The sequence below is a fragment of the Tauraco erythrolophus genome, chromosome 4, assembly GCF_009769465.1.
Source record: "Tauraco erythrolophus isolate bTauEry1 chromosome 4, bTauEry1.pri, whole genome shotgun sequence".
Lineage (NCBI taxonomy): Eukaryota > Metazoa > Chordata > Aves > Musophagiformes > Musophagidae > Tauraco > Tauraco erythrolophus.
The window spans coordinates 47,127,593-47,143,440 of NC_141468.1; the positions used below are offsets into that span (position 1 = coordinate 47,127,593).

The 15,848-nt window shown below is 36.2% G+C and overlaps 1 protein-coding gene across 4 annotated transcripts in view; it reads right to left on the reverse strand.

The window, feature by feature from the left end:
* Positions 1-15,848, reverse strand: part of PPFIA2 (PPFI scaffold protein A2) — a 339,695-nt gene that overhangs the window by 100,753 nt on the left and 223,094 nt on the right. For 3 of the 4 annotated variants that reach the window (XM_086609969.1, XM_086609968.1, XM_086609970.1), the window contains one exon: positions 12,428-12,502. The exons of the other annotated variant lie outside the window; for it this stretch is intronic. In XM_086609969.1, the coding sequence (XP_086466095.1) occupies positions 12,428-12,502 (75 nt within the window). The remainder of the gene's footprint in view (positions 1-12,427; positions 12,503-15,848) is intronic. 4 annotated transcript variants of the gene reach the window in all.

Sequence of the window (15,848 nt, forward strand, 5' to 3'; positions counted from 1 at the left end):
CCAAATTACACTCACCAGGTGTAATGTCAAGCAAATTGAATCATTTCTTATGGACTGAACCAAGCCTTCTACAAGTCTTTTTGGAATAATTCCACCTATACATTGATAGTCCCTATTAATATTAATGATGATTATTTAGTATTTCCTAGTGCTGATATTTTACAATCAACATCCTAAAAAAGTAGGAGTTTCTAATTTTGCCCCATGAAAATCAAAATCTTAAAAATTTTTGGGTCCTACATAAAATTATTTCTATATTTATTTCTATTACAGACATATGATGGGAAATTTTTTGCACTAAAATGAAAAAAAAAACCACGTTATTTTTAAAATCTCCTAGTATGACTGCTTAGGTAAGCATTTACCAAGATCAATCTATCCTTTGCATATCCCCAGCACAGTTTCTGCTCCTATTTTTCTCACAAATATCTTATCACTAAGCTGTTTTATCAGTGTTAGCAGAGCAGTAGCAAAATGACAATAGTTTTCTTTGTAGTCTATCAGTAACAAATGTGGAATCAGCTCATCACTCTTGTGGACCTTGCTCTGCCTCTTGACAATGGAGGGCCAACAGAGACCTCTGAGCAGCAAATTACTCTTGATTCACGTTATTGCCGAACTGCTGACAGACATTGGTTTTTACTGTCCTGCTAGTTAACTACCTTATGAGTTTGCAGAATACTCTTGGAGCTGCATGTGCACTGTTGGGTTGAGATGATCTAATATGAAAATACAAATGATACATTTTTTGTTTCACATGTTAATGGGAATATTGATTAATAAATAGGAACCTATTGAAGCTTGAAGTTGATTTTATTTTTTGACTCATGTAATTAATTTAAATCTTTTATGCAAATGCTTGTAAGGCCTATTCATACATTAAAAAATTGATTATGGAGAGTAATAGGCATAAAACATGATACTATGATCTTGTTATACCATTTAAAATCTGATTTGAGAGTTAGTGGATGCAGATGTTCCTAACAAATCATGCAATACTTAACAAATATATACAAAATTGCATAATCATTTCAAAGAAGTACATTAAACAAATGACAAAACAATATATTGTTACAGCAGATTAAAAAAAAGGATAATGGGTATGTGTTTTTCATCTTCATCAAGATGAATGCACAAGAAGATTGTTAACAATAAAGAATCAACAAGAATGATTCTTGCAGTGAAATTATCTTGATCCACATGAAAACTCATCCGACAAATGTCAAATGACCCTGAAGCTGATACAGACAGAAAGATAATTGTCTACGTTCTTAAATCTGAATTTATACCTCCAATGCAGGATAAATCGGCATACATTTCAAAGTTTCTGAATCCCAAAATGACAGATCAAAGAGAAGTGATGTATTCTTTCTGATGTCTCATGAAAGGCACTGTGTGCATACTGTGAGCAAATTAAATAGTAGACATTAAAATTTTCACTGATATCCTTTGTGCAAGTAATAGCGAGCTCTACAACGCAAATCAGCTAAGCATGACTTTAAACATATGCTATATTCTTTACTTTAGCAAATTGCTGTGTTTAAAATAAGGCATTTACTAACACAACCTTATGAAACCAGGACCAGTGAGTTGTATTCCATTGATGCATAAGCTCCCTAAAGAGGCTGCCAAATATATGATGTTAAATCCAATCTGAAATTATCCCAGTGTCTAATCTTATGATGACTAGGAACAATCCCTAAACTAACCATTTACAAATAACCTTCCAGTTTCATTGGTCTCCTGGAGTTCTCAAGTGTATAGGCAAACTATTGTGAAATACGCTCAGCCACACATTTAGATTCTGCCATTCCTGTATTCTCCTCTGAGCTTGTATTTCTTTTTCATCTCATCTCCTCATTTTCCTTTTTTTCTACTTTGGGTGAGGAATATGTGGCAAATAAGAAATACACAAAACCTGTGCTAGAAACTTATAGCTTTTGCTATTCTGTAATTCTCTGGAATAAATTAGAAAAGATATCAGAAGATCCATTTATCACTTTCTGAGACATGTTCTTCAGCCTCACAGCTCTGTATCATAAATTGATGTATTTATTTGTTGTTGTGCAGAGATGTCAGGCATGCTCCATGATGCCTATTTACTGATGGATAGAAAACATTGTAGAGGCTTCCAGAATAACTCTAGTAGCTCAACCTCATGAGATCCAGAAAACAGAAACTTTCATACATGCTGATTAATTCCACAATTGTTCTGTTATGTAGTGAGCCCTGAATACTATGTCCTACCATTACTTAGACTCAGGACCTCATGGAGGCTGCATGTCTGCAGCCCCGGCCGCTATTCCTTTAAAAATCCAAGCTTGGAGGTGGGGTGAGGGCATGTACACAGTACTTAGCTCCCAAGCATGGAGTTACGATGCAGAGAGCACGCTAGGATTCATGTAGCATACCCGGATTTATGTGGTGTACCAGGACAATTGTGTGGCAGACTGTGCACCCGAGTGGATGCCATTACAGCCATCTGCTGTCCAAAATCAAGTTATGCAATTTAGCCGAGTTCATCTATCAATACTTACTAAGTCAACCATCACGAATTCTATCAAATTGCTCCTACTTTTTCTGTTGTAGGAACAATAAACCAGTCACCTCAGTTAACATAACCTCGATGCTTTTAGGAGCAAGAGTATTCAAAAAGGACCAGATTAGCCTGAGCCTTTCGAGTGATATTTGCAGAGCTCCTGTGATACTAAGATGGTAAGTGATGTCCACCACATGTATTGCACAGGTCACTGTGCTACCTTGGCTCTACAGTAATGCCCTCTGTTCCACAGCTGTACCAGCAATGGACACTACATGGTAAACTTATATTATAAATGCTCTGGAGCAGGAACAAGTTTTTGTTTGTTTGTTTGTTTGTTTTTTTCAAGAAAAGGGAGTCCTGTTTTTTCACTGGAGCTCTGTTAGGAGTGTAGTAATGCAATAATAATCACAATAAAAATGTGCAATAAAAGCACTCCAATATAAATGTGTACATAAAATATATTCCTACTGCATACACCAATAAGTATTTATATTTCTGCAGCACTCTAAATTGCAATTAAGATTATGCCACATTTTTTTATGCAAATAGATACACAGTTTCATGACCAAGGGCAAAAGCCTGAAAACTTTGGCCACAGGTATTATAAAAATGAGAATATAACATTTCAAACATCTAGCTGTCTGCTTTATTAATGTATATTTAAACAATTGCTCAATAGCTGCACAGCAGGTTTGAGGGAACAGAAAGAAAGCACAATTAGCAAATCACAGTTTTACATAGCTGGTTTACATTTTGCCACGTTTCTTTATCTTACAAAACTTAGTTTTCTCTTTTCTTCAGAAAGCGCAATTAACAGCTTATAGCAGTTTAAGAGTAATGTGCGTATGCATGCTTATTGATACATAGGGATGTGCCACAGCAGAACACTGAGAGGTGCAATAGATCCCAGGCTATTTTGTGAATAATTGGAGTAAAACTAAACTCTATTCTTCAATGATAAATCTGTGACAATGAGATTCACTCTAGTCACAAATCTTTATGTAACAAATCCTGTTAAAAATTTCACAGGTAAGTAAAACAAAGAAGTACTAGCTAGAATGCAAGGTTCTATGAAAAACATGAAAATTGCAATGGAGATGCTTAGTAGCCTGAATCTATCATTTCAGTGGAAGAATCTGGCTCTTTTCTTAGCAGCAGTAATTAGTTCATCCAAATTTGGGATTATAGAATATTTGGAAAATAAAAATAGAAAGTAATAATTCTTTTTAATATCTTCATATCAAATGACATGATATTGAAACCAGAGAAATATATACAAGTTACCAAGCACTCAAAGATTTTACTGGAAGAACTATTAAACAGACAGGATAAGTGAAGGAATAAAAAGTCTCTCCCTTCAGCTACGTTTTTTCTCAAGAAGCTCTCAGGGATCATATGAGCACAGACTACGTATCCTCTCTGTCGATCACAGTCTTTCTTACAAATTGGTTTCTTCTAAAGAATACATAGGAGACATTCAAACTAGATGAAAAGTCAATGCAACATTTTAGGATTTGTTGCAGGTGGCTACATGCTAAATGGAGGAGTAAGAGAACAGAGAATTTCAAGATCTCTTTTGAAAATACTCCAAGACATTTGGGCAGCTACATAATTATGCTCTGCAAAATCATTTAAGTGAAGATCTTATTTAATATCTTTTGCTGAATTGCCAACAGTACACTGTGGCCAACACATAAATAGGCCTAAGTGATTACAGAAAGTTATAAACAGGGAAATTAAATCTACAAGAATTTTTTATCAAGATTTTTGTGTAGCAACACTAAAACACGAGCAAAATCATCATCTGCTGTCACTGCTGAAAATGCATGTTCTTTTTGTACTCAAAATTGTTTGGAAAGTTTTCCAAACATGATGATCCAAGGGCTGGAGCACCTCTGCTGTGAAGACAGGCTGAGAGAGTTGGGGCTGTTCAGCCTGGAGAAGAGAAGGCTCTGGGGTGATCATATTGCAGTCTTTCAGTACCTGAAGGGGGCTCACAGGAAAGCTGGAGAGGGACTTTTTACAAGGGTATATAATGATAGGACAAGGGGCAATGACTTTAAACTGAAAGAGGGCAGATTTAGATTAGATGTAAGGAAGAAATTTTTTACATTGAGGGTGATGAGGCACTGGAACAGGTTGCCTAGAGAAGTTGTGGATGCCCCATGCCCCATGCCTGGAAGTGTTCAAGGCCAGGCTGGATGAGGTGTTGAGCAATCTGGTGTAGTGTAGGGTTTCCCTGTCCATGGCAGGGGGGTTGGAACTAGATGATCTTTGAGGTCCCTTCCAACCCTAACCATTCTATGATTCTATGATTCTATGATTCCTCTGTGATAGAAATTTATGGAAATTATACTGAGAAACCACTTTTGCAAGTGGAATAGTGATATTCATCATATGTCAACAGAAGTCAATATTCTTAAGTGACTATCTGAAAAATAAATTGAAATTTAGTGAAATTATTCTGCCCTGAATTTAATTAAATATGTTTTTGATAAGCTCTGCTGCCCTCAGTATCCACAAAGAATCTTAGTGTATTTTTCCTCTGAGAATTTAGACTATACATACAATGCATATCTATGTATGTCTCAATACAATTTAGACATATACAATGAAATAGCTATAGCAAGTTAATTGTTTATTTCTTATTTCTTTTTGACTTTGTAAAAAAATAAGGCAATGAAGGATGTAGTGCTGCTGTAGTAATTTTCAATCTCTTCAGCTGCCATGCCACGTGCAAATTCAAATGTGTAGAGACAAAAATTAAAGCTGTGGAACATGGAGTATGAGAAACATCCACCAAAAAAAATAATTGTTTTGCTTTATTACTGCCTTTAAAACTTATGGGTAACATTTCATCAGAGTTAACATCTAACTAGATGGCTAAGGTTAAAGGCAGGATGAAAACTAACTACAAACAGCACATAAAGATTACATTTAAAACCAAGATATTTTTAATTACATGCATCTTTGCAGAAAAGACATAATTCGGCACAATTACATAAACATTTAAAATTAAAGTTAAGACCCCAAAGAAAGTCTCTCCCAAGTTACACCTGTGTAAAGTTATAGCTTTAAAAAAAAATGTGGGAGAGAGTTTACAACGCAATAACTTTCAGTTACATCATTCTGAGAAATTACAGTAAAATGAGGTACTACAGATGAAGGCTGTTTCAGATTTTTCATAAAAAAATTAAACTTAAAGCCACCAAACTAGGTATAAGCCATCTGGCCTGGCCTTCTTCAGAAAAAAGTTCACTGAATTTCACCCAGTTTCATCCAGAGATTTGATACACATAATTTCTGAATTTCAGATTGATGAAATCCTGTGTATATGTTCAAGAAATGCACATGCTATTTTTCTCAGCAAACTATTACTTTAACAACATTTCTACTCCAAAAATCACTTTACATTGTATTGCATAAAAAGGCTAAGGCCACCAAGGAACTCCTGTAACAAAAAGTGTTTCTAAGCTAATAGGACCTGAAACAGCTAGGGATAAAAATATGTTTTGAAATGCAAACATTGGTAGAAAGAACACATTACAGTAAGCTGAGCTTTTACTTTAAAATGCATATAAATTAAATATTACATAATATTTCATTATCAGTAATGATGCTACAATCATATCTGCAGTATCCCTTATAGTCAGAGTCAAAGCTTTACTCAACTGTTAAAAGTATCTGCATTTTTTACTGGTTTCTTGACTTGCCCTGCATAGCAAAAGTTAGGCAATTAACATGGTATTTGAAAGTTCATGGGTGAATAAGTGGTTATATTTTCTGGTGTTTCTGGTATAGAACATAAAGAATAATAAATAGCAAATCCTTTCTCTTCAGCGATGTAAATCATTTACAAATGCTTTCATGGATGGTATGAAAAATAGCGTTAGGGCACCCTAGTGAATAAACTAATCCACTGTCAGGAAGAAACCCACTGCCCAAATAAGAGAACACATGGAGTTATATGAAGTAGAGATCTATGGTCTAAATCACCTACAATCTCTCTAATAGCTCCAGGAGTTAAACTTATCCTCAAAGGTTGCGTAAAATTCTGTAGAAGCAAGTGGAAATTGTGACAATGAGGTTTTAAAAGCATGCCTGAGTGTTTTAAATATAAACTATGTGTCAATTGACAGAAGCAACATAACGTTTGGCATTTGCAAATAGCATTGGCATTTTCAACAAATGCTGAAGAAAAGTGTATAGTTGCATAGTGATTTATAAACTCAAACCAATAATTTCTCTAATTTCGTATTTTACACAGTCTCAGTGTTTTCTGGGTTTCTAAAGTATATCTTTGAGATAATAAATGTAATTAAAGCTGTATTTTCCATGCCACATTGTCTACTAATAAGTAAAGACGGAAAAGCCAACATATTGACTGGAAACAAAATGGGGTTTTGCAAAGCCACTTATCATACGATTCTTATTAACACAGGAAGATTTTACAAGGGTTAGATAAAAGTTTAAGAAGAGCAGGAGAAAACTCATGTGCAAAGTAAGCACAGCCATTAAAAAACCTTTTTCCTAGTGTAGTATTAACCATGTATAAAGCTTAATTTTACATGTAAGCCTTGGGAAAAAGCTCTAAAGGTCATTTTTTTGGAAACTATTTGTTGAGAGTTCTGGGAACCAGTGAAACCTGTTAATGGAAATCACAATAGTCGTCATTTAACACTGTACATTGCAGCAGAAATGGATTTAAAAGCACGACTACGGGCCATGGTACCACCCATCTATAACCTAAGTACCCCTGCCCTTTGGAAGCCACTAGAGCTTGAGTTCCTGGTGATAGATGGTGCTAGTAAAATATCTTAGTGTGTTGTATGCACATGCTGTAGTTTAGCATACTTTTAACAAAAACTCACACTCATAATGCTAGTAAGAGGATCTCAAAAGCTGTGGAACAAAAGTGGTTATCTTATCAGTAATTTCAATACTAAAATTTCCATGAAGATCATAAATGACAAAACCAGAAAGGAAAATTTGCATCCCACTTCCATTGCAATTGAGACTCACTCTTCTCCAATTAGTGAGTAAAAAGGAAGCTGGTTAGCAAAACTTTGTTGAAATTTAAAAATGTTCATATATTCACTGAAAAACATCTCGTTTGCCATCAAAATGTTCATAGACAGACACTAATGTACTACAGAGCTTTGGTATTGGATGTACCACTTGCAGCTGATCTATTTGCTAGCTGCAAACTATAACCTTCAGCAACAAAACTATTTGGAAAGACCATGGGTTATGTGGAACCAGATGAAACATAGCATCATTTTAAAAGCACCTGAGGGGTAAGCAAATGTAGCTATGTTTTACAGTAATTTTAGTTAAAAACGAGACGTAAATTTTTCAGAAAATTGTTAACAATATCTACTATTCATCATGGCTACAACAGAAACACTGCATAGGACAACATCTACCAGTTGTGAACAAATAATGGCTTCCAGTGTAAGTATAAAAGAAATAAGAGTGATAATTTTGGGTACATCGTGTGATAACTGGTGATAAAATGCAAATATTTATAAGGATGACTATGAAATTTAATTACTGTAGACAGTTATCTTGCCTCAATCTGCATGAAAACTCCCTAACAGAAATCCAGATTGCTGCTATGTTTAAAGGTTGCTTCTGCTGCCACTAATCCATTGCAGCAAAATAAAATATATAGTCAAATACCTTCGTCCCCCCTAATAAAACATATATTTAAAGAATTTTCAATCTACTCTTTAAGTATAATATAAGCCCATTTTGTATGACCCCTGTATCCAGAAGCCCACCGCCTGATTCTGAGAGCTGCTTCTGTTTGCAAGGAGTGGGACACCTAAATTTATCTGTTTATGCATTAGGTGTCCACTTATGAGCTTGTTGTGAGAGTCGGTTGTCTACCAGAGGCACTTGGTGTCATCGTAGTGACAAGGGGTATTCCTTCCCCACCTCTAGCTCCAGACAGACGCAGCTCTCCTGCCAGTTTTGTGTTGCATCTGGCAGCCCTGGCAGATTAACTGCCAAGTTAGCTGGCAGACTGGATTTACCAGAGCTCCACAGACTACAGTTGAATTTCAGACATCTGGCTCACATGCAGACACTCAAATTCAAGAGTCCTAATTCTGAGCTGAATCCTGTGATCTAAAAGATACAGTATTATGTTTATTGTTTGTAAACATGTTTTAATAAGGAGCTGATGTATTCTGTAGGTATCCTCCAGCTTGACACAATTTAAAACCAAGACTTCATATTCAGAAGAATAGTTAATAAAATTGATTTGATTAATTCTACTCCTATAACATTGTTATTAAACCTGTAGTAAACATAAGGATTCCCTTGATAATTTGATGTATATTTTATATTACAATTTACAGAGAGAATTGACTTCAAAAATATTACAAATTGCTAGCACATTTAAATATATTACATAAAATCAAAATAATTTCTGTGCAGCATTTATGTGAAAAGGAGATAAACTACACTATTCACTATTGCCTTCACAAAATCAAAACAATGTGTTGGCGAGCATTCTTGTTTCTGAAAAATTCAGCTGAACCAACGACAGTGACTTATGCCATATCAATAGTCACTATTGGAAGTGCAGATCAAAGCCCTTCTCTATTACCCTTCTATGATTAGCTACAAAAGCTAAGTTCCCCCTTAAGATGGCAACTGTCCATCTCAATTGCCCCTGCAGTTTAAAGTCAGTGTATGTTACCATTTCCTACAAAATATGAAGTGCTTTGTGAGATGGTGTTGGCCACTAGAGCTGAAAACAGCCTTGCCAGAGTTCCAGATGTTTTCACTCCCTTTGATATGTACGTAATATGCTACAAAGACTGTTAAATGAGAGCTTATTTATCATCTAACGATGGAAATCTGTAGTCTCTCTCTCTATTTTTCTCTTTTACAAAAGGATATTTCCAATAGGTACTCATAAGTGTCTGCAGTTTCTCACTGTTGCTCTGTGTCAGAGCCACAGCCACAAAATTTCAGAGAAAGGTGCTACCTTAACATACACATTTCTACTATTTTTTATCCCTGAATCTGAAACTTGCTATATACCTAATCATACACTCATTTAATCAGAGGTCTAATTCGCTGTCATCATGTTATGTTTGGATATAGTCCTGAATATGTAGTACACTCTTACAATCAGCATGAGAAAATGTGTATGAAAGAAAATACGAATTCTCTTGGGAGTACAGACACTGAGTGACAGGAATACAGAAATTATTGAAAAATATATATTCAATTCCCTTGGAAACTTGGCCCATTTATTCTCATATACAGTACAATAGAATTTTAAAGCTCTTTGGTGCCTGTGCATTTGCTGTGGAATCTAGTATAAAATCAGGCTTCCGTATCACAGTTGTCTAATTAATTTTGTCTCATTTAACTAACTAATCGTGTGAAAATTATCTGAACTCTTGTTCAAATGAATTAACTGTTTGAAAATAATCCACTCATTCCTTCCACCTCTCTTCCCATCTAGCTCTTTTCTCATTATTATTTAATTGAATTTCCATTTTTCAGCTTTAACAGTTGCTCACAGAAAACTGGAATAACAGTATTCAGATTGTGTTAATGGTCATGTTATGCTTGGTTGATTAAATGTCCTTCTAAATGTTTTTAGTATCACATAGACACCAAGTTTGTACAGTATTTTTAAGGAATTGAAGCAAGAAAGGCTATTTCAATTTAATTTCATTGTGTATCTTTTTACTCCTTACTGTCAATACAAGTTTCATTATTTTTTTTAAAACTCCAGATAACAAGGCAATGCTCTAAAGACATGGTCCCATGCCCAGTGAAGTGAACTTGGATTTAATTAGGTCATGAATAGGAGGAATTAGAGGAGTGGGATGCATCTTAGTTGGCTTGACTGACCAAAGTACTTTGACTGACAAAGTACTGCTTTCTATTTAATAAACACTAGTGCAAACAGATTATGCAACATAATATAACTAAATCATGTGAACACAAGTATTCATAGAATCATAGAATCATAGAATGGTTAGGTTAGGGTTGGAAGGGACCTCGAAGATCACCTAGTTCCAACCCCCCTGCCATGGGCAGGGAAACCCTCCACTACACCAGGTTGCCCAAAGCCTCATCCAACCTGGCCTTGAACACTTCCAGGGATGGGGCATCTACAACTTCTCTGGGCAACCTGTTCCACTGCCTCACCACCCTCACAGTGAAAAATTTCTTCCTTATGTCTAATCTAAATCTCCCCTCTTTCCATTTAAATCCATTGCCCCTTGTCCTATCGCTACCCGCCCTTGAAAAAAGCCCCTCTCCAGCTTTCCTGTAGGCCCCCTTTAAGTACTGGAAGGCTGCAATAAGATCACCCCGGAGCCTTCTCTTCTCCAGGCTGAACAGCCCCAACTCTCTCAGCCTGTCTTCATTGCAGAGGTGCTCCAGCCCTCGGATCATCTTCGTGGCTCTCCTCTGGATGTGCTCCAGCAGCTCCATGTCCTTCTTGTGTTGGGGACTCCAGAGCTGAATGTGGTATTCCAGGTGGGGTCTCACGAGAGTAGAGGGACAGAATCACCTCCCTCGACCTGCTGGCCACGCTTCTTTCGATGCAGCCCAGGATACGGTCGGCTTTCTGGGCTGCCAGCGCACATTGCTGGCTCATGTTGAGCTTCTCATCCACCAGCACTCCCAAGTCCTTTTCCTCAGGGCTGCTCTCAATCCTTTCTCCACCCAGCCTGTACTTATGCTTGAGATTGCCCCAACTCATGTGCAGGACCTTGCACTTGGCCTTGTTGAACTTCATTAGCTTCTCATAGGCCCACCTCTCCAGCCTGTCAAGGTCCCTCTGGATGGCATCCCTTCTCTCCAGCGTATCCACAACACCACACAGCTTGGTGTCATCTGCAAACTTACTGAGGGTGCACTCAATCTCACTCTCCATGTCACCAGCAAATATCTTAAATAGCACTGGCCCAGTACTGATCCCTGAAGAACATCACTCGTTACTGGCCTCCACTTGGACATTGAACTGTTGACCATAACTCTTTGAGTGCGACCATCCAGACAATTCCTTATCCACCGAGTGGTCCATCCATCAAAACCACGTCTTTCCAGTTTAGAGACAAGGATGTCATGTGGGACAGTATCAAATACTTTGGATAAGTCCAGGTAGATGATGTCAGTTGCTCTTTCCCTATCCATCAATGCTGTAATCTCATCATAGAAGGCCACCAAATTAGTCAGGCAGGATTTTCCCTTAGTGAAGCCATGTTGGCTGTCACCAATCACCTCTTTGGGGTGCAGCACTCTTTATATATATATATACAGTTGTGGGTGCAATAAATTATGTGTTCCTGTTCACCCTTTCAAACAAAAGAAAACAGTCTGCAAACTACCACACAGGAAAAAAAATCTCTCATCCAGGTTCACAATAGTTATATGGCACCACAGTTCACCACGATACACTGCAACTAAAAGTGAAGAGAAACCTAAAGTTCAAGGTCATCCATAATCCCTCCTCCATCAATGTTAACATTATATAATGGGTGCATATATATACGTGTTTTACCTAATTTTATAGTAAAATGGAAATTCAGGTTATTAAATTGTTTATAGTATCTGACATATTCATTGGTTCACTCCTTTTCATGTCCAATAAGAAACTGGAGAATCTGTCACTAGCTCTTGGATTTTGGTTTGCTCACAAGGGAAAAGAAGACGGGAATAAATCACTAAACAGAAGGTTGTATTAATCTTACAACCACCTTAAACAAGCCTCACTGAGAAGCTTACTCAGAATGTAATTTATCTCTTTTTTTTTTTTCTGAAGTTTTAAGAAAAGTGTCAGGGAATACATGGGACAGAGTCTTAAAGAAATTGAACCTCAAAAGGGGAGAAAGTGTTTTATGTTACCTCCTGGTTAGCAGCAGCTAGTTCTTCTTCCAGTGCAGAGACTCTTTCTAAAGAAACCCTCAGTCGTTCCCTTACCTAGAAGAAAAATCAAAATATGTGCAGTAACGTAATTTCTATCAATCTTTAAAGATTATATAATCTGCCATATGCACTACTGTATGCCTTGCCAGTCTGTTTGCAGGCATGTGTGTTGCAACCTTTCTTGAAACATACTGTGTAGTAAACATTTACATCTAACTATAAGAAGACGAAAATAGGTGTCAAACTTTAAATGCCATACTGCTTTTCCACAGTTTGCCTATAATTTTATGGAATTCATAACAAATGCAAATATTCTAAAACCACATTAGGCATAAAAAGAAAACATTTTTCATAAGCATCTTTTACAAAGGGTAAGGAAAAAAAATCTGCAAATGTTTCAAGTCCACTCCATGGAAGGTAACTAATCCGTTCATATCAACTGAATGCAACAAATCCATTGAAAAAAAAAACTTGCAGCATTGCCTTCAGGCACACATATTAAAGACTTTTAATATCATCATGCAGTTTATTTGGGTTTTGCAAAAAGTCATAAATAAGAAAACACTGCTGTGTTTGTACCAGTTTCACAGATGACCTATGCTGTTCCAAGGATGTTTATGATCTACTAAATTATTACTATATTTATTAATCAATATTATTTATTAATATTAAATTAATACTTTAATATATCTGAAGTCATATTTACTGTTGTTTGAGTGCCCTGGCTCAGCATCAGCTCATGTATCAATAGACAACCTAAGCTGGCAATGCCAGTGTCAGTCTCCCAATATGATCAAAGGCAAATCAGACTTAAAGTGATCTTCAGCGCTGTGTGTAGGTGACTGTCTTCTGACTACGAAGGGAGCCTACGGCAACTCCTCTCCTAATCTACACAACTTCATTAGGCACCTTACATTAAATGACTTTACAACCTGGCTAACAGCCAACACTCAGGATATATTTCTGTCCTCATCCCAGCTACACTGCAGTAATGCTGTTCCAGCTGATGATCCATGAATGTTTAAGACTAGTAGCAATGTTTGTAGCTAAAGTTAGCATATTCTGTTAGACCAACAGATGTAGCTGGAAAACAAAACAGAACAAAATAAATCCTTAATGTACAATGAAATGTTGTACATTTTCATGTATATACAATTGTTTTCAGATTCTCAACAAATACAGGAGACCCCTGAAAAGGATGTGTATGCCCTAATTCTTTCATACTTTTTCCAGTGATACCTCTTAGTCTAATAAATATTATCTTTCCTTACATACTTTATTTTCTATTACTACTGATAGAAGTGAAACTTTGCAAGTAGAATCTGTACATCCCAAGAATGGCTTAGACTTTAATAGATGAAAATTACATATTAGCAAAACTCTAACACAGCATGTACACAAATTTTGACTCAGTTAAACTTTAAAACTAGCTAACTCTAAAGATCAAATGTATATTCAGGAAATGAACACTAAAAAAATAAAACTATTCAGCCTTTCTAATAAATGAAAATCTAATTGCTTTTGCAATACTTTTAATTTTTGTTCCTCCCTATGTAATTCAGCCCTATCAAAAGAAACAAAATTTGAAAATGTATTTTATGCATTCACATAAATTATTTGAATGCTTTCCGATAACTCTAGTTTTGCTATATACTAAACAATGTTACTAGCTTTAACAGAACAGAAATAATGAGTGAGAGGTGCTCAAAGGAGCAAAAGAAAAGTGAGTTGAACAGTGTTAAAGAAATCTCCAAGACTAGAAAGAATCCTCAATTTTATAGTCCAATTTATTAATTTTCCTCTATTCCTTCAGCACTGTAAGACTGAAAAAAAAAATCAAGTGTTAATGTTCCCAAAGATGCATATTGTATCTTAAATGGACACTTCCTATAGAGTATGACTATGTAATCATAGCTGAGCTGAAGTAACTGACTGCCTGTTCCTCACCTGATGGCAAATGAAGTTTAAGCCATCTTAAATTCTGGCACTGACTGAGTCACCTCTGAGCGGCAGTGATAAGTGAAAATTACTTCAAATTTTCATGAGTGTTTCAACTGTTTTCTTACACCAGAACAACAGAATGCAGTGAGAATCTGCAATGGAACCCATTTTTTTCCCTATTTCTTAAACTTTTGTACTATTTTTCATCAAAGAGTACATAAAACCCTTTAATCATAAGGCTTGCTTTCCAAAATGAGCTACATAATTTCTGGAAAACATGCTCACAAAGCTTCAGATTTATGGTAGTACATAAGCTATCATCACAGTCATTTCATATGAATTTTTTAGTATTCAATTCTAACACAAAAAATATGTAAAATTAATTTGAAATATTATATTTTGTAATTCTAATTTATTCCTATTTTCAATCTAATTATATTTTTCATAAAAATACTTCACATCAAAGGTATAATGCACTGGTTGTTCTGGCTATAGTGGAAAAACTGTAATTGTTCAAGCCCCTGAAAAAGTATTTCTTCGTTCTTTCGCCTTTACATTTTCCTATTTTTAAAATCATATCTACCTTGAAAAACATTACTATTTCACCAGTTCTTCTACCAGCTTCCAAGAGCTGCTTGATGACCTGTTTCCCTATCCAGATGGACAGAAAGTCCAAGGCACTATGAGTTCCCTATCTGGCACTCACATCTCTCTCTCTCCCCACTCCTACCATGCTCTCTGCCTTCCCAGAGCTTCCCAGTTCCTCTGTGGATCCCAAAACTCTTGTGTATCCTGCTTCTCTTCCTACTACCATTGCTATCTTTCACTAGTTCTCCACCATAAAGTCCACGTCCGACCAGCGAGGGCTGTAGTCCTGTCTCAAGAGGCCTGATTTCAATCTCTCTAAATACGATACAAGCTGGCAAATCACAATTCCTTAACGGAAAGCTCAACCTAGATGTAAAATATACATAGAAAAAAAACTAGTAATCTTCCTGGCTTCAGTCCTTTTGGCTGTAAGCACTGCTGAGGGATACGATGATTGAGAGAAAATTCACAAGACGGTAGTTGCCAATACCTGAAATGAAATGCAATGAGTTGGTCATTTTACTTTAAATTTTCATAAGCTTCCTGAAACCACCTAAGTGTTCAAGCCTAAGTGTTTTATAAATGAGAATGCATGTTTTAAAAATATGTTATCAGATGTCTAACACTGGCCTTCACTTTGAACGGTGTCAGAATTTGCAAACCAACCAGGCCACATTACTGAGGAGGTCGCAGCTCCACAAAGAGCTGGAATCAGAAAAAATATCCTTAATCTTTATACTCTACGGCACTGTAGAATTGAATCCTACGGATATTTTAAAGCCTGAAAACACCACTGCCTGGAAATAAAAGGCATTTGTTTCGATGAGAATTTAGGAGTCACATTTTTTACATGATACTTCAGAAAAATTAC